This window comes from Urocitellus parryii, chromosome 4 (assembly GCF_045843805.1).
Source record: "Urocitellus parryii isolate mUroPar1 chromosome 4, mUroPar1.hap1, whole genome shotgun sequence".
NCBI classification, from domain to species: Eukaryota; Metazoa; Chordata; class Mammalia; order Rodentia; family Sciuridae; genus Urocitellus; species Urocitellus parryii.
In genome coordinates, this window is record NC_135534.1 from 141,359,843 (window position 1) to 141,384,436 (window position 24,594).

The 24,594-nt window shown below is 41.7% G+C and overlaps 1 protein-coding gene and 1 pseudogene across 22 annotated transcripts in view; one reads left to right on the plus strand and one right to left on the minus strand.

The window, feature by feature from the left end:
• Window positions 1-24,594, plus strand: part of Trpm3 (transient receptor potential cation channel subfamily M member 3) — an 814,506-nt gene that overhangs the window by 744,938 nt on the left and 44,974 nt on the right. For 18 of the 22 annotated variants that reach the window (XM_026389224.2, XM_026389227.2, XM_026389228.2 and 15 more), the window contains 3 exons: window positions 4,394-4,522; window positions 9,547-9,798; window positions 16,906-17,080. In XM_026389224.2, the coding sequence (XP_026245009.2) occupies window positions 4,394-4,522; window positions 9,547-9,798; window positions 16,906-17,080 (556 nt within the window). Of the gene's footprint in view, window positions 1-4,393; window positions 4,523-9,546; window positions 9,799-16,905; window positions 17,206-24,594 lie in introns of those variants that run through there. The other 4 variants (XM_026389223.2, XM_026389218.2, XM_026389220.2 and 1 more) reach the window with 2 other exon arrangements.
• Window positions 22,169-22,260, minus strand: LOC113183075 (U6 spliceosomal RNA; annotated as a pseudogene).

The window sequence follows — 24,594 nt, forward strand, 5'->3', positions numbered from 1 at the left end:
TTAAGATGGGGATTTTATATATATATATATATATATCTTGTAAAGTTTAATGGAGATTAAGCATGTTGAAGTAGGTGACGTACTTAGAATGATGCCTGGACCTGAAAGAACATGTCAGTCAGCGTTGTATTCATCTATCCATCAGCACTAATAACAGTATCACTTGTTGAGCACTTACTATGTACCAGGCAATGTTTCCAGTGCTTTCTAAATACTCTCCCTAACCCATACAATTTTATCAAGATATTTTTGTACTATCATCTCATACACATATCTGTCCTTGCTCTTATATTATGCTTCATCAATTTTCACAACGTAGAACAGGGCTTGGCAAGCTACAGCCCTTGGTCCAAATCCATCCCACTGCCTGTTGTTGGAGCCTGCAAGATAACAATTGCTTCTACATCTTTATTTATTATATGGTGCTGGGAATGGAACCCAGAGCCTGGCACATGCTAGGCAACTGAGCTACACTCATGGCCCTGTTTTGTTTTGTTTTTGTTGTTGTTTTTTTAACATTTTTTAAAGGGTTGAAATAAAATTTTTGAACACATGAAAGTTATATGAAATTCAAATGTCAGTGTCCACAAAGATTTATTGTAACACAAGCAAAGTCACTTATTTACCTTTATAGCCTAGCTGCTCTTGTGCTATAATGATAAAGTTGATTACTGGTGATAGAAGCCTCTTGACTTGTAAAGCCATAACAATTAACTATTGGACTCTATAGAAACAACTTGCAGACTCCTGATCTAGAACACAAAAGAAATCGGTAGAAGTAATTGTGTCAAGAATTTTCTATCACTTATATGAATGTTCATCACTCTTACCTTCCAAGGCATCTTTTTTCTCTTTCTTGATCTGCATTCAGTTTTATAGTCACTTTAGTTTGTGCTCCCCCTAGTCCCCACTGACTCATGTCAGGCAGTTGTTAGCCAAGATTGCTTTTAAATTACGACCACCCTGGCGGGTAGTTCTACCTCGGCCTCACATTCGAATCACCTGGAGAGCTTTTAAAACACACTGGCCCCTGGGCTCTACTCCCAGAGCTTTGACGCCATTGGTGTGAGATACAGCCTGGGTCCTGGGATATTGCAGAGCTCCCAAGTGATTGTCATGGTCAGTAGGGACTGAGAATCACTGGCCCAGACGAAGAACGGTTAGTTTTTAGCCCATATTTCTAGAAGATCCATGATGAGAACAGATCTTGTTAGAAACGCCAACTCCTCACTCCATCATAGACTCACTAAATCAACCTGAGAGGCTGTGTTTAGTGAATGTCACAGGTGCATTAATGCTTAGGGAAGCTCAGGACCCACTGTTTGGCCTAAATCCTTTGCAGCATGCAGGATGATAACTCTCTGAGGGGTGGAGCCTGAGCATCCAGCTCTTCTTACATGGCTGATGGGGTTTGCCTCAGCAATCCCATCACACTGGATCCCCCAGTTGTTTCCAGTTGTGTTTATACAATTGCCAGGAATCTATGTCCACATGTTGACAAAGTCCAGTCCTCAAGGAAGTGGACAGAGAGAGGTGTGTCAGTGTTTTAATTCCCCAGGGATGCTTAACAATAAAACTCAGCTTTAGATTAAAGGTCTCTTTGGCTTTGGGTTGGGTTCTCTGTAAAAGTATTTCTCACTATGATTTCAAAATCTCCCCTTCCTACTCTCCCAAGGGAAGAGAGGACGCATCTCACTTCCCCACAATCCCACTTGATCGCAGTTTCCCGAGAGCAGCTTGGGTCCTCTTCTAGTCCAAGATGAAGGGAGGCAGGGACCCATCTGGCTCCCAGACCCTGTCTGGGTTGAGAGCCCATTTGAAGTATCCAGCTAGAGAGGATTCAAATCCAAGGTGTGTAGTGGCCACAGATCAGGGGACATGATAGGCACCCAGGGCTATCATGGAGGGCTCTTTCCTGGAGAGCAGGCAGGTTAGGTTTTAGACAAGATGAAGAACATGAGCTGGGATTTTAATCCACGTCTCGGTGACTTTACTGCCCACCTTCCTTATACCAGACACACTAACCCTATTTTCAGAGGACATACAGGACTAGTGAAGTCATTCAAGTATTAAGCTGCAGACATTTGGGTAGAATTGGGCACATTGCGTAACTGGACCTACAAGTGTCAAGAGAAAATAATGCCTTAGCATGTTTTATACGAAATTGGGTAAAATGATGAAACCAGGACAGTTAACAAAATTCATTTCACTGAGAATCAATAAAACTTGATTCAATAAAGAGAAGGAAGCAACCAGGAAGAGAGAGTGATTTCAAGTCAGAAGGCACCAAAAGTGTATTATAGAATTTTAACCACTGAATTCCTTTCTTTGCATTGTGTAAAATACATACTCACAGAAACTGTGGAGTGAATGCCAATGTGTTATGATGGTAAATCAAAATCATGCAAACCAAGTCAGACTGTGAACTAATTTTTTTTTCAGTGCTGGGGATTGAGCCCAGGGCCTCTCATATGCTAGACAAGCACTCTATCACTAAGTCATACCTCATCCCTTGAACTAATACAGCATCCTACATGATTTAAAAAAAAAAAAACTCTTTCCTGAGAAATTTTTATAATTTGTTAATGTTCCTGAAGGTGTCAAGGTGTAGGGATCTAGGCATGAATAAAGATGACAGTCCCAGGGTGGGAGAGGAAAAGCAAATCACTTGGATGGAAAGTAAACTCAGAGGACACTCGACATCTGTGTAACTGACTGTCTGTGGTGATGACATTGCTTTTATTCATGATATTGTTTAACTCTGACATATTTTCTCCTTTAAGGTATGGAAGGGAGGGGTAGGGTGGGGTGGGGGCTGGCATGTATCTCAATGGTAGAGCACTTGCCTAGTATGCTCAAGGGCCTGGGTTCAATTCCCAGCAACACACACACACACACAAAGAGGTGAGGAAATTATATGCCAGTTTTGTCTGCAAATATATTGTCAATCTAATAGGATATCAGAAACCCTTGATTCATATTAAGAATCTATTCACTTACCAAAATGAGAGAGAGAGAGAGAGAGAGAGAGAGAGAGAGAGAAGGAAGAAAGGAAAAGGTCCTTTCAGTAGATAAGGCAGCATCGCATCTCTCCTGTTCCCCAGTATCTCTCCCAACCAGGCTGCAGCTTCCCCTACCTTCCAGGCTCCCTCCAAGTCCCAAAGTCACACACTATCTCCAGAACTCTGGAGGCTGCAATCCTCTTGCCTACACAGTGTGTTATTCTTTGCTATAAGGTGGCCTTGGAAGAGTGCAGGTGATGTGGATTAACTAGCTTTGAGTTTCAACTCACAGCCCCTGAGGCCAGTAGTGCCTTGCCTGAATAAGGTTTTGCTTCTGTGCCATTTCCCTTAGGGTGAATTTTCTCCTGCAAGGCCCCCACCAGCTCTCTGCCACTCCATGCACCTTGACATGGCTGAATCCTCTAGTGACAGGCACCAGCTTGAACCCTGAGGAGTTTTTCCTGATATCCATCAATCGAGCCAGTCACATCAGAATCCCCCCTCAAGGTGTGAGAGCCTGAGGATGAAATCTCTCTCTAGTCGCTGTGGGCTGCACAGACCCATGCCTTTCTGTGCGTTGTCTTCTCTCACATTGTTTCAAAGAAGTAGATACCAAAAGTGAATATTCCAGCTGGGCACAGTGGTACATGCCTGCAGTTCCAGCACCTTGGAGCCTAAAGCAGGAGGATCACTTGAACCCAGGAGTTCAAGACTAACCTAAGCAACATAGCAAGACCCTGTCCCAAAAACAAACAAACTAAAATATTCCAACTGGGCTCGGGCAGGGAGGTAGTACAATGGAAAACAGGAAAAACCTTCCCAGGTCACTGACAAGCCAAACACTTTAAAGTATGAGAAAAAAAAGGAAAACACTCACTTAGAAGAAAATTGAAATAGAGTCTTAAGGTAAAGTCTGGGCTAGTTTCATGTTGGTTTGACCAATTTGCAGGAATTAGGTGTGCCTCCCTTTCCTTCTCATGGGCATTATTTAATTGTCTAATGTTAGGCAAAAATCCACTGTGCAGCAATAGTTCAGGAATCTCAAATCTGAGCCTGAGCAAGAGCCATCCTCCCAAAGTTCCCTGTTTTGCTAGGAAGACATAAGAAATCAGGTCATTGCAAAACAAAATGATACGTGGTGACATATACTACCAATACTGTGTGCCCAGAGACACACAGAGGGTCAGAAGGAAGACTCATATTAAGTTATTTCAAATGCTACAGTCTTTTTTAAAAAGTTCTTTTGCTAATTTAAAGCCTGTAATTTCATTTTGTCATGAATTCTCTGTCCTGTTTGCTGACCTTGTTCTGTCCTGCCATGCAGTGGCCTTGCCTGAGTCCAGGGCTCCTGGGCCTCAGCAGCCAGAGCACTATATTATATTTCCTTACAGCTGGCATATATCGGATACCTGATGCTCTTCAACTATATCGTGTTAGTGAAGATGGAGCGCTGGCCTTCAACCCAGGAATGGATCGTCATTTCCTATATTTTTACCCTGGGAATAGAAAAGATGAGAGAGGTAACTGCTTTCATAAAAGAAAACATAAGAGCAGGAGAGTGTTTATATTTGTGGATGGAGGGGAGAAGGGGATGTTTGGGATCCAAATTAAGCCAGAATCTATCTTTTCTAATGCCTTGAAGGCTGTTTCCTGCCACCTTTGACGAATCTGGGGAGGCTTCCCTGGCTGATGTTCACAGGGTTGTCACTCCATGACCGCTTTGGATATGGTCTATTTTCTGCTCACAAACCTTTTGTCCCAAGGAATCCTCCAGTTGTCTTCCACATCATTTACACCTCTCTTTACTTATCCCTATAAACATAACTTTTCATATTTGGCTATTTTTAATTCCCATTTCAATCTCTTACTTTGGGTCTCTTTGGACTCAGTCCACCAATACTCATGTCATTTCTGCAAACGTCTTTCAGCAGCTCTAGCAGGGGGTCTGCTCTCGTTCATTTATTTAATTTATTCTCTGGTTGACTCCTTATTAACATTTGTCATGAGCCTGCTGGGCACTAGCCTTTCCACCAGCCCTAGGGTTCAATCACTAAGGCCAACTGAACACGGTTTGGGTCCTTCAGGTTGAGGCTGTGGGGTTCCTCTTTTATCCCCTCATCCTTATGACCTAAAAGAGCTATTGAAATGCCACCCTTATATGATTTGTTTGAACTCAAGACAACCTCCCAGACAATGGATGCTACAAAAAAAAAAAATGAGATGAGAAAACATGGAGGAAACTGAGATGCATGTTACTAAGTGGGGGAAAAAAAAGGCTACCTGCTTCCAAATACATGATATTCTGGAAAAGACAAAACAATGGAGCCAGTAAAAAACATCAGTGGTTGTCAGGGGTTACAAAGAAGGGGATAAATAAGTGAAGCACACAGGCTGTTAAGAACAGTGAAAATACTCTATATGATACTGTCGTGGTGGATGCATGTCAGTACACATTGGTCCAAACCCATAGAATGTACAACACCAAGAGCGAGCCCTAGTGGAAAGGCTAGACCCTGGGCCTTGTGATATGTTGCTCTCCATTCATCTGTGATAGCTCATTCTCTACTCTGGCACGGGGTGTTGATAGTAGAGGAAGCTCTGTGTGTGTAGGGGGTGTAGGGGTAGGAAGTCCATGAGAAATCTCTGTACCATGCTGCAGATTTTGCTGCTCTGAAAAATAATATACTTCATTAATAAATAAATAAATAAAGCTCTAGATTCCAAATGCTTCTTCCAAAATGAATGTGGTCAAGCAAAAGTCCACAAGAGGGCTCTGCAGCCCTGTTCAACAAACTCCTGTTTCACCAGAGGAAGCCACCGGGAAGGCAGACTTGTGAGGGGATACAGGCTCACCTGCACTTTCCCTGGAACTGCCGGCCCGGGAGGGGTGTGTTCTGGAGGCAATGCTCCTGTCACATCCACTGCACCTCCAAGAGCTCAGGAACAATCCTGGTTGCTGAACTTCAGGGGATGGATGGACCTCATTGGAAAAAAGGATTCCTACAATCCACAGACCCACCCTGACTTTTCTCACCAAAACAGGTTCAAAAGGACTTGCCTTCTTGAATTCCAGCTCAAGAATGTTCTCCTCCAGAGAAAACATGCAGTGTCTATTAGATGCATTTGTATTGCAATGATAAAAAGGTTTTTCTCCGTATTCAGAGGCTTTCTCTTGGGTTTTTAAGCTGGGAGATATTTTAATTCTAACTAAAATGTCCCCATCCCAAGAACTTAGGACAAGGTATATTAGTCCTTTTTCAAATATGACTGGATTAAATTAAAAACAAACAAAAGCAATGTTCCAGCCGGTTGTCCACACTGAAGTCCCCCAGTTCAGAGAGCCTTCTGCTTCTGACGGAGGTTGTGGATTTCCCATTTCAACTAAGAGCAGCAGTAAGTTTGCTCTGGTCTCTATGTGGATCTGAGAACTGGGCTGCCACTTTGGGGGGACCCAGTGGCTGTGCAGTGCCAGCTGGCGCTCTTGCAACTTAACGTTTATTCCTTCCCCACAACAAGCAGAAGAGGGAGAGACTGGAGCTTGGAGATCGGAGTCTCTCCAGGGACTAGGCTGGAAGAAGACAGGGAGCAGCAGACTGTTCTGGTGGAGACTGCCAAGCCGGCCAGCTGCCAGGACCTTCCGGGCCTGGCTCTCCATTTCTCCCCAGGCAGCGTGTCATGGCAGGAGGGCAGGGCTTCCCAGCTAGGGTCAGGAGGGGGTCAGAGGAAGAGTCTTGGCTCCTGAGGAAGCTGTGGGGAGCCAGGCAGTGACTGTCTTAGTGTCTGACCTTTCTCTCTGTGGCCTGGTGAAGTTGCCCCTCATCCTGTGTCCCTGCCCTGAACTCCAACAAGACATTGTCCACTACCAGGGGGAAGAAGACCCCCCACTAGACACCCGCCTGAGGAGCTCAGACGCAAGATCCTGGAAACATGGAAAAGTTTGCACTTCCGTGCCTCCCAAGGGATAAACAAGGACAGCTCTGTGGTTTCACATGCTGCCCTCCCATTCCCAGCACCACATACTTCTGCCAGTAGTCACCAGGCAAGCCATGGTAATCCCTTAACAGAGTGGCACTGTTTACAGCATGGCTTTGTAGACGTTATCTCATTCTGGTCCTCCTCCCCCCAACTCTGTGAGGTCAATGGCACAGTTATGATGACATCCACACTTTACACGTCTGGGAACCAAGGCTCAGGGTCGTAAGCAATTTAAAAAAAAAAAAAATCCACAGCTGGAAAAGAGGGCTAGGACTGAAAACTGTCACACCATCTCAAGACTCCTTCCTCTGCAGGGTCCCAGGATGCTAAGGAAGGTCCCTGGGATTGGGGGGAGATTCCTGACTCTTGACCCTTGATCTTTTACTTCTGCTTCACCCCAAGCTATTTTGCTTTTATCTCTTAATGTTGTGGGACACCACAAAAAAAAATATTTTCACTATTTAAAAATTTTACTATATAACTCTGTATTTAGCAGTTTGAACAAAAGGTTAGAAAAGTTCCATCCTCCCTCCCTCTTCCTCTTCTTCACACACACACACACACACACACACACACACACACACACACACATCTTCCTGCTGAGATGGGGCCAAGAGTGAGAAACAACCAGGACAATGGCCACACTCCTGATGGGTACAACAGTGGCTCTCAGAGACATGTTAGAAAGGTAGATCCTCTGGCCCACCCCAGGCCTGCTGCAGCAGGAACTTGAAGGTGGGGCCAGCCATCTGTGTTTTAACCAGCCTTGTATATGATTTTGATGCACACTGAAATTCAAGAAACCCTGGGCTAGAGGTCAGAGGAGAAACACTGTAGAGGATAAAGAACAAGGCTACCAGGTGATTCTTGGTATCTTGCTCAGCCTTCCAAACCCAAGCCTTGATTTACTAAACTTCCCCTTCTTAGTATTTCAGACCAGGGTAAACCATTATAGTGGATATGAGGATTCAAGCAAATAACAGCTGATTATTTGAAATAATCAATAATAATCAGAGAAATGACTGTTCCCAGTCTTTTTTCTCCTCTTCTTTGAGAGATCCTGAGTGAGAGAAAGGGTCGGTCATGGTGAAGAATTGGAAACCTCAGTAGTAAACATAAGAGAATCATGAGATTGGCATTTCCTAGAGCCCACGTGTGGCAGTCTCTCTTGGCTTAAAGTAAATCGAGAGTTCCACCCCGCAATTCAAATGTGTAAAAGACAGGAGAATTGCTGCCAGGTACCAATGCAACGGCTGTTGACAAATATTTATTGAGTGTCTATTATGTAACAGGCCTGGAATACAAAGGCTCTGCTCCCAGAGTTCACAATCTAGTGAAGAGAGAAGGAAGGAAGGAAGGAAGGAAGGAAGGAAGGAAGGAAGGAAGGAAGGAAGGAAGGAAGGGAGGGAGGGAGGGAGAAAGGAAGGAAGGAAGGAGGGAAGGAAGGGCATACAGATATTCATATGAACATACATATACATGTACAGAGAAGATAATTTTATAGTGAGAAAGACTTCAAAAATTCAATAGGACAATATATTAGAGAATGACTTGGAGACATGGAAGCTACTGCAGCTAAAATGGTCAAAAAATAAAAGCCTTTCTAAGAAGAGGACATCAAGGAGAGACACTGAGGATGAAGAAGAGCCAAACATGTAACATTCTGGGTGAAGAAATGCCCAACAGAAGGAATAAGCACAAATGTCCTGAACATGGGATGGAATTTCTATGCTTAAGAGCAGGCCAATGTGGCTGCAGGGTAGAAAGGAAGGGAGCATGTGACAGGACATGAAATGAGGCCACAATAAGGGGTTTGGGATTTTCTCTAATGTAATGGAAGCCATCAAAAATTTTAAGTATGCATCTATCATAATTTGCTTTAGTTTCTGTTGTTGTTCATTTGTTTCCCAAGTCTCTCCTTTTTAAAAAATGAGGACTAATTAACCCATAACAAATACTAAAGATGCAGCTTGATGAGTTTTTTGCCTACACAAACAATCCATCCTGTAATCACCATTCAGATCACGGCTTAGGTTTTTGAAGATCAGAGAATGGATTCCAGTCTGGTAGGCAATAATGACAACAGGGATGCCAGTTAGAAGCTTGCCACAATCATGTGTGAGAGGTAATGGGACTTTGATGTAATGGGAAATGGAGGTAGTGAGAAGTGGATGGTCAGGTTGTGCTTAGTGACAGGACTGGTTGATTGGAGGGAGGAGTTAAGGAGTGTTCCTGAGGGAGTGGCCTGAGTAATTCAATATGGCAGAGCTGTTTACTAAAATGGAGGAAGATTTTGCAGAAGATTTGTAGTATACTAAGAATAACAATGTTATAGCAAAACCCCAAAGGATAAAACTTACTGCTTATATCTGCTTCTGGACCATTTGCATTTGGATCACCTAAGCTTAGCCAAGTTGTATATTGCTAGCATGCAAGCATTTGAGTAGACACAGATGGGGGTGGGGAAGCTACTGACGTTAGCTAACAGACCAAGCACGTTCCAACTGGGCTTGAAATATAGACACAAACCACACTTAACTCCATTCTCTCTCTCTCTCTTGCCTTGTAGATTCTGATGTCAGAGCCAGGCAAGTTGCTGCAGAAAGTGAAGGTGTGGCTGCAGGAGTACTGGAATGTCACAGACCTCATTGCCATCCTTCTGTTCTCTGTTGGAATGATCCTTCGTCTTCAAGACCAGCCCTTCAGGAGTGATGGGAGAGTTATCTATTGCGTGAACATCATTTATTGGTACATCCGTTTACTAGACATCTTCGGAGTGAACAAGTATCTGGGCCCATATGTGATGATGATTGGAAAAATGGTAAGCAGTGTCACATTCCACAACTAAACACTCAGGGTCACCCCAGGTGAACTGGGCTGGCACGCCATAATCACACAGAGACAGAGAAATACTTTTTTGGGGGGGGTCCTGTGATAGCTCCTCTGACCTTAGGGGTCCGTGGAAAGAGAGAGAAGAGAGGAGCTGAACCTTTTATTGGGAAGAAGCCATTCAAATGAGGCAAGGAGTAGGATTACAAAGGAATAGGTGAGTGTAGCTCAGTCCCCTTGGGTGACCCCTGAACCTGAAGACGCGCCTTGCTATCTGAGCTGGGACAACACCCAAGTCACCACGAAATGTAGTGATTGTTCAAAGCCTCGTGCTTCAGGACTAGAAGATGTGGTCATTCAGAGCAGCTCACCACAAAGGAGGGCTTTCTAATTTCATGTTTTAAGTTCTCAGAGGAAGAGTTATAATAATAGGAAGAGGACTATAATTTATTTGGACCTGCTCTCAAAGTCTGCAGGAGATAGCTCCAGGGATGTTTTACTTTATCCCCTCACCCGCCACCCCCCCCCCCGCCCCACTCGTACTGGGGATTGAACCCAGAAGTGGTCTACCACAAAGTTACATCCCCAACTCTTTTTATTTTTTTTTTTATTTTGAGACAGGGTCTTATTAATTTGCCTAGGCTGGCCTCAAACTTGTGATTCTCTTGCCTCAGCCTCCTGAGTCACTGGGATTACAGTCATGTACCACCAAGTTTGGCTGGGTGTTTTATTTTTTAAATTCCTGTTAAGTGTTGGCAAGTTTGACTATATCTGTATACAAAAATTGGGGGATTTAATTATCAGCCATTTGCAAACTACAGAATATACAAAGATGATCTATTTTGTGCCAGGTACCAGCCTAGGACTTGAATGTACAAAGAGATTCTTTCTATGAAATAAACATTGAGAGAAAGAAAGTAATTGATACACAGTGTGAGGATGTTGTAATAGATGTGTATAAAGTACAAAAAGAATATAGGTCAGAAAAGCATTCACATGAAAGTCATGTCGTAGCTGAGTCACAAATTTTTAACAGATTTTTAAAGATTTTTTTAAAGATGCGTTTTAAAAAAGAAGTTATAGAAAGATTCATTTTGCTACATAAATGGAAGAAAAACAGTGTGCGTTTGAGTTGAGTTCAGTTGAGTTTGAATTTTGAATTGAAGATCATACATTGTGTGTATTCTTACACTGTTAGGAAATCATGTCAGTTTAAAAAAAAAAAAAAAAAAAAACAACTGGGCACTCTGGCACACATCTATAGTCCCAGTGGTTCAGGAAGCTGAGGCAGCAGGATCGAGAGTTCAAAGCCAGCCTCAGCAAGAGCGAGGTGCTAAGTAACTCAGTGAGACTTTGTCTCTAAATAAAATGCAAAATAGGGCTGGGGATGTGGCACAGTGGTTGAGTGCCCCTGAATCAATTCCCAGAACTTGGGGGGGGGGGAGCTCCAAAATGCTGCGCTGCTTATCTAAATCTTTAACATAGAATCCCAAGCAGAACAAACTAATATGCTTCCTCATAAATGGCCAAGGACTTTGTCCCATACTTCTTAACCACACACCAGCTTTTAGTCCTTTTCCATAAAAACTGAGCCCTAGAGGACAGCATTGACAGAAATTAGGGAGTGCATGAGTAAATTGACTCCTTCCCCACACTCCCTAGACAAAGAGTCAGATCCTGAAGCCCAGACACTAGGCACTTTATTAGATCCCCCACTTCTTCTGTATATCCCCAGCTTCCCCTTTGTAGGACCTCTTTGGGAAAGCTAAGTACATCCATCTTACCTATGTGAACACCTCTTAATGAGAAACCTCTTTATTAATAATCTGCACTTTTATTGCATGAGATATTGACACCAACAAGTGGTCAATAGAGGTCTGTTTCTTTTTCTTTCTTTCTCTGTATGTGAGAGAGGGGGTACTGGGGTTTAACCCAGAAGGGGGTGCTTTATTACTGAGCTACATCCCCAGAACTTTTTACTTTTTATTTTGGGTCAAAGACTTGCTAAATTGTCCAGGCTTGCCTCAAAATTGCCATCCTCTTGCCTCAGCTTCCTGAATTGCTAGGATTACAGGCGAGTGCTACATGCTACCATGTACTTTTTCAATAGATATCCTTCTTCAAAAACTCAAGTTTATATATATATATACTTTTACTATATACATCATTGCCAACTCAATATTTATCGAACATCTGAGTGTGTGACTACTAAAATGAATCTTACATACAAAATCTTTCTACAAAAATCACTTACAAACTCTTGCAAGAATTTGAATTCACAGTGAATTGAGTAGGAGACCTTAAGCAATGTACTTAACCTCTTTGAGATTCAGTTTACTCATTTCTCAAGTAGTAATGAAGAATGAAAGTGCATCTTGTAGCTTTGTTGTGGATCATTAAAAGTATGTTAAGTGGTCATCCATGTCTGGCTCATGGTTTAGTGGTTGATAAATTGTATCTGCTATCATTATGTTTATATTGTGTTTTTGAAGCACAATGAAAAAAGGAAATATTAGTAAGCATGATTACTCTGCTATAAATTTAACCTTTTGATACAGAAGGTTGGTATTTGTAATATCAACCATATTTAAAGCATGTTTTAGTCAGCTTTTGGTTGCTGTGACTAAAGAATCCAACTAGAACAATTGTAGAGGAGGAAAGGTTTATTGGAGGACTCATGATTTCAGAGGTCTCAGTCATAGAAGGGTGGTTCCATTTCTCGGGGCTCAAGATGAGGCTGACCATCATAGCAGAGTGTGTCGCAGAGGGAAGCAGCTCACATCATGGTGATCAAGAAGCAGAAAGAAAGAGAACCCACTCTCTAGATACAAAATACATACCCCATAGCCACACCCTAATTAACCACTTGCTCCAGCCACACCACACCTGCCTCCAGTTATTGCTCAGTTAATCCCATCAGGGATTAATTCAAAGATTCTCCTCCAAACCCTCTTGCATTGTCTCACACATGAACTTTGGAGGGACACCACATCCAAACCATAACAGGGCACATATCACCAGACCATTCTAGAAAGGAAAAATTTGAATTCTCAAACTAAAGTTACTTACTCAAACTTACTTACTGAACCCCAACTCAATTGAGTATTTTTTGGCTAGGAAAAAAATATGTATATTACTCTGTTATTCCACCTGGTATATTGTCTTTTTTGTACTTTAATGATGAATTTGAGATTCTGGTGAGAATATCTGTCTAAGGACAGATTCTTTAGTTGGGGCTTAGGAGAGCAGTCTATGGATCCTTCCCCCAATTTATATATGAGTAGTAGGTGAATTTTCTTGACAAACTTTTATGAAATTCTCAAATGAATTGTTCCATGGCCCAATGAGAGTGAAGAACTCTAACAGCTATAAAAGACTAAGCTTTATCCACCTTGACGCTCTTGATATTCTGGGCTAGGTAATTCTTTGTTTGAGCCACCATCCTATATATTACAGGTTGTTCAACGCTGTGGCCTCTGACAAAACTGTCTCCAAACATTGCTGAGTGTCTCCTGAGGGACAAAATTACCCTCTGCTGAGAACTGCAGCACTAGGGGCCGGAGTATTTAGTCTGTTTGGTTTTCTGATGGTCACCTTATTTTAACAATTAAAATCTGTAAAAACCCAAACTGACCAAATATAATTCTTTTAAGAGTCTAGGTGGCGTTTAAACACTTGAAATAACTGAAGTTACACTAATGCAGCAAGATTGTTAAAATCCACATCTGTCGTTTTAATAATGGCATAATTATCCCCAGTTTTGACTAGAATGAAATCTTACTAAGGATTGAGCAAGAGGAATGTACTGCGTTTTCTCTACCTCCTAACTTATGAATAACTTCATTTGTCAGTCAAGAATAGGTAGAAAATGAGAATATTTGAGGACTTTGCTTCTCTTCTATGGAAATTTTAAGATAATTAGTTCGATAATTGAGTCATTGATCCAGAAGGTAGATAAAATACGTCTGTAGAATTTATGAGGGAGCCAGATGGGCTGCCAGGCTGGAAGTGGAACAAAATATTCCCAGATGTGTTTACACAGAAAGCCCCTCAACATTAGAGAGACTCTTTTCAGTATTGAACAGTCAGGTACTCACTGTGCCCTGAAGTCTAGAGACAGACATCACTGGGATGCCTGGACCCAGGAGGACTATTTTGAAATTGGTTCTGTGTCCCTTTGCATTGCAGAAGAATCCAGTGTTCCAAGTGCTAACATGGAAACCCACATCTCCAGTAAAATCCCATTTGATCTGCAGGTCCAGGATTGCTTGAAATCCTAACCCCTTGCCTTCATAATCCATTTATCAAGGCAATTCTCTAAGCCAAGTCTCAGCTCACTTATATAATGCAGAACAAAAAGAGCATTAGCAGCTACCCTTTACTATGTGCCAGATACGTGAGACATGTCTTCATCATTACATGCCCTGAAATAGGTCTTAGTATCCTCATTTAGTAATACAATAAACTGAGATTTAGCAAAGACAGTGACAGGATTTTAGCTCCTGATCCCTACACCTGACCTCCTTCCACCTCTAATAATAATCCATTAATAGCAACTGAGAACTCACCATATTAAGTGTTCACATGTTATCACATTTAATTCTTATAACAATAAGTTGCATTTTTGATGTTATTACTGTCCCTATTTTAAAAATTAAAAAAAATAAGATTAAGCAACTCGCCCCAGGCCACTTAGCAATCCTTTTTGTTTTTCTTTTCTTCTTCTTTTCCATTTTTTTAAATGGTCAGGAAAATGTTCAGAAATCTTTTATTTTCCTTTCCTGGAGTCATCTTTAACTTTTTTGTTGTATTTTTTTCCACTTAGCTTTTTTTTTTTTTTTTTTTTTACTAGTAAAGCCAAGGTGAAAACCCAGGTTGTCTGTCACCTGAGAAAATGTGCAGAATCACTAGAGTACATACCCTCCTGTGTTGAGCACGCTGAAAGGTATTTCTAAAAATAGTGCAAAATCTTAACATTGAAGTGAGTGAATGATTTAGCTTTACAAACACAAGGAGTCATCCCCTGTTCTCATTAATAGTGCTCAGATTTTGATATTTGTATGGAAGTAAAGACTTTCAACTATACAAAGCTAAGCAGTTGAGAAGAATGTGTCTTCTTTTTGGTTACTTTGACCCTCTGGAGAGATATTAGAATCAATCTGAGTGAAAACAATGGTGAGAAATTAAATTAGTATGCTTTCTGTATTTACTGGCTGAATTTTCTTGGGTCAAACAAGTTTCTAAATCTCAGGAGTGCATACCGGCCTCTCCCACCCATCTTTTAATTAATGTAAATAAACATAATACAAAGGACTCATGTGTGCTTTTTTATTGATAGAACTTCTTGTAAATAAGTGATGAAAGAATTTTACAAAATAGAGACAGTAGATGAAAAACAGATCCAGATTTCCTATAAAATGATTTCAACACAGCCAGCTTGCTCACACAGAGAGTCCTGAGACCATTAAACTGTGGAAGGAATAACTAACTAGCATGTATCTATGAGGATAATGAAAAATAAAAATGGATGTCAAATTTGGAGGGATTTGTGGGCTGGGGTTATGGCTCAGTGGTAGAGCACTCGCCTCACACGTGCGAGACCCTGGGTTCGACCCTCAGCACCGTATAAAAATAAATAAGTGAAATAAAGGTATTGTGTCTAACTACAACTGAAAAGTAAATATTTTTTTTAAAAAAAATGGAGGGATTTGTATTTTGTTTCAAAGTGGGAAATGGCTTTTGAAGTTGCCTTGGAAGTTGATTAATTGATCTAAAATATATTGAGACCCCAATGTCCTAAGGCATACAGGAATGTTTGAGTTTCAGCAACACGTATCAAAGAATATACTCTTTCAAAACAAAAGTTTTTAAATTCATCTAGGGAGCAGAGAGTATAGCCCAATGGTAGAGCATTTGCCTAGCATGCATTAGGCCCTGGGTTCAATCCTCAGAACCAAAAGGAAAAAAAAAAAGGATTGGTTGGCTCCTCTGTGTAGGACCCACTTCCCATCTCCCATCACCATTGCCAGGGAGTGAAGCATTTCCTGGGAAACAAAAGGGTAGAAACTTTTCTAAAAGAAGGAGGTAATGAGTTCTGGCCTGGCAAAATCAATAGTCATTGCATCCTCATCTATTTTGGGTAATAAAAGGAAAGCAATTTGGCATTTGAGAAGCAGATCCCAAATAACATATATCACAGTAATAAATAAGGAAGGAAGAGGAATAAGAGACAACGTTGTACTAAAATTCAGTAAGAGGATTTTATCAACATATCAAAGAGAAAATGCCTCAGTGCAGCAGTAGGTACAGGTGCAGGTCATTAGGCCACCTGGTTCTAACGCTAGGAAAACAACATCCATAACTAGTAAGATTCCTGCAGGAGGAGTATAGGAAGACTGGTTCTCTGAGAGACTGGTTTGTGCTAGGCAAACAATGGAATGTGGTCACAAGAAGGTGATAGAACTGGCTTTATTTGCAAGAAAATATTTTCTTGAGCTTTCCAATTCTTTGTCAGCCTTTCAAAACTGAGAAAGAGAATTTACTACATTGTACAAGTTCTTGAAATAGTTCGACTATCTCAATTCCAGTTCTGCCAAGAAGAGCCCCAAAGAGACTATCCCATCCCCACCACCAACACCAACCCCCAAAAGCAGAGAAAGAGTTCGTGTGGATGCCACATCCTTTGTGATGTGACTATGACTTCCTTGCCTAGACTAGACTATGTCCCAGAGAAAGAAATGAAAAGCAAAGGGACTTCATTTGGTGTGTACTTTTAAAAAAAAATGTTTTTTGAGTTACTGATAAAATTCTGTAAGTGCTCAGTTGGTAGAGTCCTTGCTTTGCATGCATAAGGCCCTGGGTTCCATCCCCAGCATCACCCCCCCCCAAAAAAAAAAGAGAGAGAGAGAGATTCTGTGGACATGGGACTCAATAGGCCAGCTGTCCTCCTATATGGACAGAATTCCCTATCAAAACATCTCTTATCAGCAGTCTAGAAAGTGACTTTCCTTCACAGATGTTCCTCAACATCAGCATTCACAAAAGCATTCAATCACATGGGTTTTCTTGTGTTTTTCCCTCTGCTTCTCCACTCTTCCAGATGATAGACATGATGTACTTTGTCATCATTATGCTGGTGGTACTGATGAGCTTTGGAGTCGCCAGGCAAGCCATCCTCTTTCCCAATGAGGAGCCATCATGGAAACTGGCCAAGAACATCTTCTACATGCCCTACTGGATGATTTATGGGGAAGTGTTTGCAGACCAGATAGACCGTAAGCAAGTTTATGATTCTCATACACCAAAGTCAGGTATTTAACTTCAATTGAGTTGTGTCTCTTCCAAGTTCATCTGTTTGTTCTCAATAAATGGCTCAAGATAGAGGACCGATTCCTAGATTGTTATCCTGGTGGAAAAAAAAATTACAGAAGGTGAATATACAATTTTAGCAAAGTAGTCCTTAGGTGTATTTTCAGGTATGTTTTTCTGTCTCACAAATTGACATCTGGTATACTAAATTGGATCCAAAAATGAATCATTTAAAAAGATCTAAATTTTTGTTTTTATGATTCAAAATCCTAGGGCCGTGTGTTGGATGTTTTGGTATGAATATATTATGTCACAACTCCCCACTCCTAACCTAACACTTAACCCTCAGTCTTTAAAAAAATAAAGTCCTTGAGTTTGACTTCAGACCAAATAAACAATTCTCAATTTTGTCATCAGAATTCAAGGGTAAGGGCAAACATCTGTATGGTGTTTCCCTTGCACTGGAAAATATTCTCCAATTCCCTTTCCCACTGTCTTAAATTATGTGCTTTTGAGACTCATAGGAAGTTAGTATTCATTGCCTGGAAGTATGGAAAATGCCTTAGGTCATAAGCTGAGTTGCTTACTATAAATGCCAGAAAAATAAATAGTATCAGTATCATGAAGTGATTCAGTGTGAGGACCAAGCACAATCAGGCCCCCAATGTTTCTCCATAGTAAACACTCCTTTTGTATGGAGTTTGAAGATAGTTGTAGCCTAGGAGTCTGTTCCAGGATTTTATTTGGACCAAATGTCAGGGCGCAGCAGGCACTGGGAAATTACTGGGGAAGAAAGCATCAGGAAAGAGAAAATCTTTTAGTTCAGTGGAGTTGAATCCTAGAAGCCGCTATCTCTCATTTTCCCTGAGGAGTTTAGCTCTGGAAATAACATCCCTCCAACACTGTCAAATTAACATTTTTTAGACAGTTTTTGCTGACAGGCCAACCATCTGAGCCCAGACTGTGGACACAGATTAGGGTTACATAACCAGGTAGGATAGCTTATTAGAAGCAGGAGCAGAGATTAGTCAGCATCCCAGTCCCCTTGCCCATCTCAGGTCGGGCCAAACCAGCAACACACAGACAAAGCACTCAGGAGTGAATCCTCCAGTCCTGGGAAGAGCATGTATACACTGGCAACAGAACACACCAGCACATCATTTTCCCCTTCATGATGGATTTTGAACAAATACCCTTTCCCTCTCCAAATGCATTATCAGAGGCAGACGAGGCTTTTTGGAACACCTAAATGGAACAAATATTTGTGTACTTAGCCAACTTAGCCAACTCACTGAGAAAGAATCTTAACTCCATCCCCCAGTTATAATTGGTTGACAATGTCCAGGCTTCTGCCAGGGCACCTTCCCAGCGAGTGGAGACAATCCTTGAGAGCCTCCTTTTCAACGTTCCCTAGAGGAAAACTCTTAAAAGCCGACCTGTAATCATCATCCTTAGAGATTAAGTATGTTCCCCCCCCCCCCCAGAAATCGCTTTTCCACTTAGTTATGCTGTTTTACCTTTTCTAGTTGTCATTTCTTCCCCAAAATGAGATGAAGCTCCCATGGGTTTGTTTGACAATGAAGGATGGGAGAAGCAGGGAGGTGTAGATATATTTTATAAATGGGATTCTGTCTGTCCCTCTACAAGTGGCCATTTATTGATGTTGTACTATGAACCCAGCCTAGTGCAACAAACACCACCATCTGGCTGAATAAGAGGATTTTTTTATTGCTATTTTAAAAGAAGGGCTGATTGTAGTTTAGAACTTAAAAACCCCAGTCCCCCGGAGATGGAAGAGAGGTGTTTTGTGTGAATGAAGTCTGAAAATAGATTCCCCACACTGTGAATTAGCTCTGTGGTGCTCTACGTGTGTGAGAATAAATTTCTACCCCAAATCCCCATCTGTAACTGACCCAGCCTTGGATGGATGCAACCTTGGTAATGCCCTTCCCCCTACCACTTACCTCCCTTTGTGACGTTCTGAAATTGGCTACAGCAGTAGCCACTGTTCTAAGCTAAATCAGCCAGTTTTCTGTCTAGAGTGCTAATGTATATTCGTCCTTTCTCAAATGGATACAGAAGGCTGCCCCCAAATCTGTCACTCTGTTTGGCCAAAGTCACTGAACATCCGTGTCCTCTAAAATGATTTGCTATTCATGCCTTGGCACCAGGTGGGCTCAATGAGGACTGCATGACTACCCCACTTGGTTGTTCAGAATCGCCCAAGAGACCCATGTACTAAGCTGTTTGAGAAAGGTACAGATCATTTCTGCTGCCCTACAGTGTCTGCCTCTTCTCTGTGCCGTGTGCAGGTTGGTGTGTGAAGCATGTATTCAGGCTGATCGGATCTCATGTCCGCCTGGACCCACAGCCCTGTGCAGGGTCTGCCAATCCCATCCTGTGGATGTGCCCTGTGTGGGCCTCTCCAAGTGCTGCTCATTCAAACACACCTCAGGCAACTCATTCTGAACGTGATGCACGTGCTCCATATCTAAATCTTGTTGGTTTTTGACTTCAAAATTGCTGAACCCATTTCATGTTTGGGAAATGGTCTTTCTTTATTGGGTGGATATATGGGGATGTGCAATGGGATCCTTGGGATGGGTAATTAATATCAATTATATGCCTCACTATGGAGGACAGCTTAAATGTTCCTCACTTCTGGGAGGCAATATTACCTAAGTGAGAATTTTTTTATATGCATTTAATCTTTTTTCTTATCATTTGCCCTAAACACAGAACTACCAATAATGCCAAAGATACTAGAATTAGATTTGAAAGGTTACTTTCCAAATGTGCTTAAAAACTAAAATCAAAAGAAAAAATGGAGTCACATAAAATCACTAAATAGCTTAAGGTATTTTTCACCTCTGACAAATGATAGCCCAGGCTTAATCTAAGTTATCCGTGGAAGTTAAAACTTTTTCTTTGGTGTGGAAAGCAGAGAGGAGTGGAAGAACATGGCTGGAAGAAGATAATGAATCTGAGGAAGGGACTGTGATGGTTTACTTTACCCTGGAAACTATGCCTAACACTCTGATTTAACTCACGGGGTTTTGTCAGGCATGGTAGTGCACACACCTGTAATCCCAGCAACTCATGAGGCTGAGGCAGGAGGATTGCAGGTTCAAGACCATCCTGAGAAACTTAGTGAGACCCTGTCTTAAAATAAAATTAAAAGGACTGGGGATGTAGCTCAGTGGTAATGTGCTCCAGAACCACAACGATCATAATAATAATCACAATAACTCACAGGAATTGAACATGCTACTGTTTAGTTGGTTAGTATTTGGTTTTTATTTTGTTTTGTTTTGTTTTGCTTTGTTTTGTTTTAAATAGCCCCAAATTGTCTTCAGGTACTTGTGTTATACATAATACTAGCTCTCTAAGAGCCAGTTAGGGGCTACTGTGAGGTCATTTGGGCTTCAGGTTGTTAAATACATTGAAACCAAATTATGACATTCTTTTTGGCGGTCTCATTAGGGTGACCCATGTTGCATGGCCTCTGAGAGCTGGTCAGGATCCCACTGCAGCTTGATGGGTAAAAGTCACTTAGAGGAAAGAGGTGGCAGAATAAATTTCCAGCAGCAGCCCTGCCAAGGCCAGAGCAAAGTTAAAATTAGAGAGATTCTCACCAGCTTAGAAATCTGGTTCTAAGTTTGGTGTGTGGGGTGCCTGGAAGTGCACCTTTGTTGGAAGGAAAAAATGGGGCATCTCTCGCTTTCTCTCGCCTCCAAATGAATGAGACTTCAATTTATTTACAGGGTATCCACGTGCTGCCTGGTGTCTATTCAGATTCCCCAGGCTGTACCTAGGCGGGGGGAAAAAATGAATCATGCTCTTGAATGCATTAAATGAGGGTCTAAATTTAGTCCTTCTTTCTGCCTCTCTGAGTATTTTTACAAGTTTAGATAGTACTGTGAAAGCAAAATGTCCAAAACTTACTTTCTACCATGACAACTTAATATTATCTAGCCATTTCCATTTACTCCAAATTAACTACCCAATCTTCTTCATGCATGGGCCAATTTTTGTGTCTTACTGCTTAGGGCTTTTCATCTGAAATTAATAGGCAGTATGGAGTAGTAGGGTGTTTTTTGTTTTGCCTTGTTTTGTTTTTATTTGATTGATTGATTGAGTAGAAACCTTTGCTAGATCTTTCAAAAGTCCTTACTCTTTGGGATGCATGTTATCCCCATGATGCTGACTGGAAACAAAGATCGTGCATGTGCATATGGAGCTACCACACTCTCCTGAATTACTTTTATGCCACAGATTAATTGTTCCTCACTTCAGGTGTGGAAATTAGGACAGCTCACGGAGCCGGTCTTTAAAATATGCCTGCCGATGGGGAAACCAACAACAGTGTGAATGGAGATGATGGCAATTGTTATGCATCTCCATCGTTAGACTCCAGTTCTCAAAACTCAGCTCTGTGCATCTGTTTAGTATTCCAGGCTGACCTTCTCTAATGGATTCAGAGCACACAAATGCCTAACAGCTATAGTGCAGGGAGTGTTGCCTGACCAAAGAAAGTATTCTGGAAAAGAAAAACTTGAGCCACTGCCAACTTTGGAGGAAGTGGGGAATTGTTTGGTTGCGTTTTAATTTTGCAAATTGCTAAGGAAGCAAGCCAACATCAGCCATTACCGCCCCTATTTTCTGTTCCTGAAAGTCAACTCACATTATAGGGAGTACTCCACCTGACTTGTTTACTAGTGCAAACTAAGGCTTAATAGATTTCCGAACAGCAGAGCTATTTGCAACAGGCCTGTGAGATGATTCAGTATATTGTTGTGGTCCACATTTGTTCCACTGTCATGATAGTCACTGAGCATTTGCTCATAGGTCGGGCTCTGTATTAGATTAATTCATTCTTCATTTGATGGATGTTTATTTTGTTCTTTCTATGAACTGGAAAGTGAGGTACAGAGATACACATGGCAGAAATACTTTCTTCAAGGTGTGTACATCTCAGGAAAGACAAACTGGCATTGATGATATGTGTGTAGAAATGGAGCCTAAAGAAGAAGGCAGTCACATTTACCTAGGGTAAGAGTATGAGTTCAATAGAGGTGGGACCTTGCACAGGGGCCACGCTAATGTTCTCTGTATGGTTCCAGTTTTAGTATATGTGCTGCAACACAGCCACATCAATGTTTATAGTAGCTCAATTCACAATAGCTAAACTATGGATCCAACCTAGGTGCCCTTCAACGGATGAATGGATAAAGAAAATTCGATATATTTACACAATAGAATATTACTCAGCCTTAAAGAAGAATGAAATATGGCATTTGTCCGTAAATGGATGGAACTGGAGGATATCATGCTAAGTGAAATAAGCCAATGCCCCCCAAAACAAAGGCTGAATGTTTTCTCCAATATGCAGATGCTAATAATTCACAATAAGGCGGTGGGGAGACTGGGGTTGTTAGGGAAGAATAGAAGTACTTTGGATTAGACAAAGGGGAATGAAGGGAAGAGAGATGGAATGGGAATAGGAAAGATAGTAGAATGAATTGGACATGACTATCTATGCCCATATATGACATGACCAATGTAATTTTACATCACGTACAACCAGAAGAAAGAGAAGTTATACTCCATATATGTAATAATATATATACAAGTTTACATATTATACATTTATAATATATATAATTCATCCTACTGTCATGTATTAGAACAAATACATAAACGTGCCTTAATTTAAGAGAGAGAGAGAGAAAGAGAAGAGAGAGATGGGACCTTGCAAAGAAAAGGAAGGCTGAGAGAGCTTTAAAATATGAGCAGATGTTCGCTAGGCAGATGGGAGCAGGGGGTGTGAAGAAAGAAGAATGGCATTCCAAACTGAGTCTTAGTATGGAAAGTTCCAGGAACAGCAAGCAATTCAGCATGGCTGACTGCAGGGTGAGAGGCAAGAGGCAGGAGCAGGACAAATGGGTGTGAGGAGAGAGGCAGGAGACCAGATCATGGAGGACTCCATGGCCAGGGTAGTGCCACGATCAGACACACATTTTCATCAGAGCTCTCGGGCAAAAATTGTGGAAGGTCCACGAGAGGGGATGAGGTGGGAAGTGAGCAATGAGGGGACAGTGTCATGCGGTAGTGGACGGACTGAAGAACACAGGCACCATGGGACTCAAGGAAGGTGAAATCATCAGGATCTGGGAAGAAATCAGATGGGGTTGAAGGTGGTTGTCAGGAGGCAGAAGAGGATTTAAAGGAGGAGCTGGGGATTGCTCCAAGATTTCTGGCTCAGTCTAAAAGTGTCATTAACTGAAAGGAAGGACCTGGGAGAAGGACTCATGAGGGGCGGGGATGACGTTCCACTGGGGTTGGATTGGTTCCTGTGGAATTCCAGGACACCATGAAGAAGGCTATTTTGTATATAGAACTCTAGAGCTCAGTGGAAACAGCTGGACTGGTGAAGCAGAATTGGGGGTCAATTGGAGGCCAGGGAGGATAAGTAGAGAGAGACAGGAAGCCTGAGCAGAATGCTGAGAACAGAGTAGTGAACAACATCAAATGCAAGAGAAAAAAGTTCAATGAGTTGAATATTTAGAAGAATTCACTCAATTAGAGCTTTAGGAAGTCACTGGTGGCTTTTTGCCAAGAATATTCATTTCAGTGTTGAGTACAAGAACCAATCACAGTAATTTAAGAGTAAATGAGTAGGAAGGCAAATGCATTTATTAGGGAAGAGGGAGGAAAGGTGGTGTATTTATTGGGCAGGGGAGGAGGGGCAGAGAAAGTATCAATGAAGGGGAGTTTCCCAAAGAACTGTGATGTCTTGTAAACACTACTAGGGGAAATGAGAGACGTCACTGACTTGGCACATACCTCACCTATTTGCATGGTTAGGATGTATAGTAGATAGAAGGAAAAGAAAGTAAAGATATAATGTTGGTAAAAGCCTAGAAGGAAAAACAATGATCAGACGACCAGATTTCTAGCCTGAGCCACAAGCACATTGGGAACTAGGGATCCTAAGAGTTGTGATGCTAAGAAGTGGCCAAAGAATGATAAATTGGCATTTACCATTAAGAAGTAGAGTAATTTCAGCTGGGCCCTGGGGTGCATACCTGTAATCCCAGCAGCTCAGGAGGCTGAGGCAGGAGGATCAGGAGTTCAAGCCAGTCTCACAACTCTGCAAGGCCCTAAACTACTCAGGGAGATCCTGTCTCTAAATAAAATATAAAAAGGAATGGGGATGTGGCTCAGTGGTTAAGCACCTCTGGGTTTAATTCCTGGTACCAAAAGAAGAAGAGGAAGAAGAAGTAGGGTAATTGCAGAATTAAGAAGTGGAGTAATCTAGAATAATTACAAAGTGAAGGGATAGCTATAAAGTGGTTTCTATGATAAGCTGGAATTGAGGTCAAGCATCTTGAAGCTAGGTTCTTCTGTATATGCCAGTACAGATGTTGAAGTTGTCCGTAGTAAGTCAGGAGAGGATAACAGGAAGACTGTGATCAGG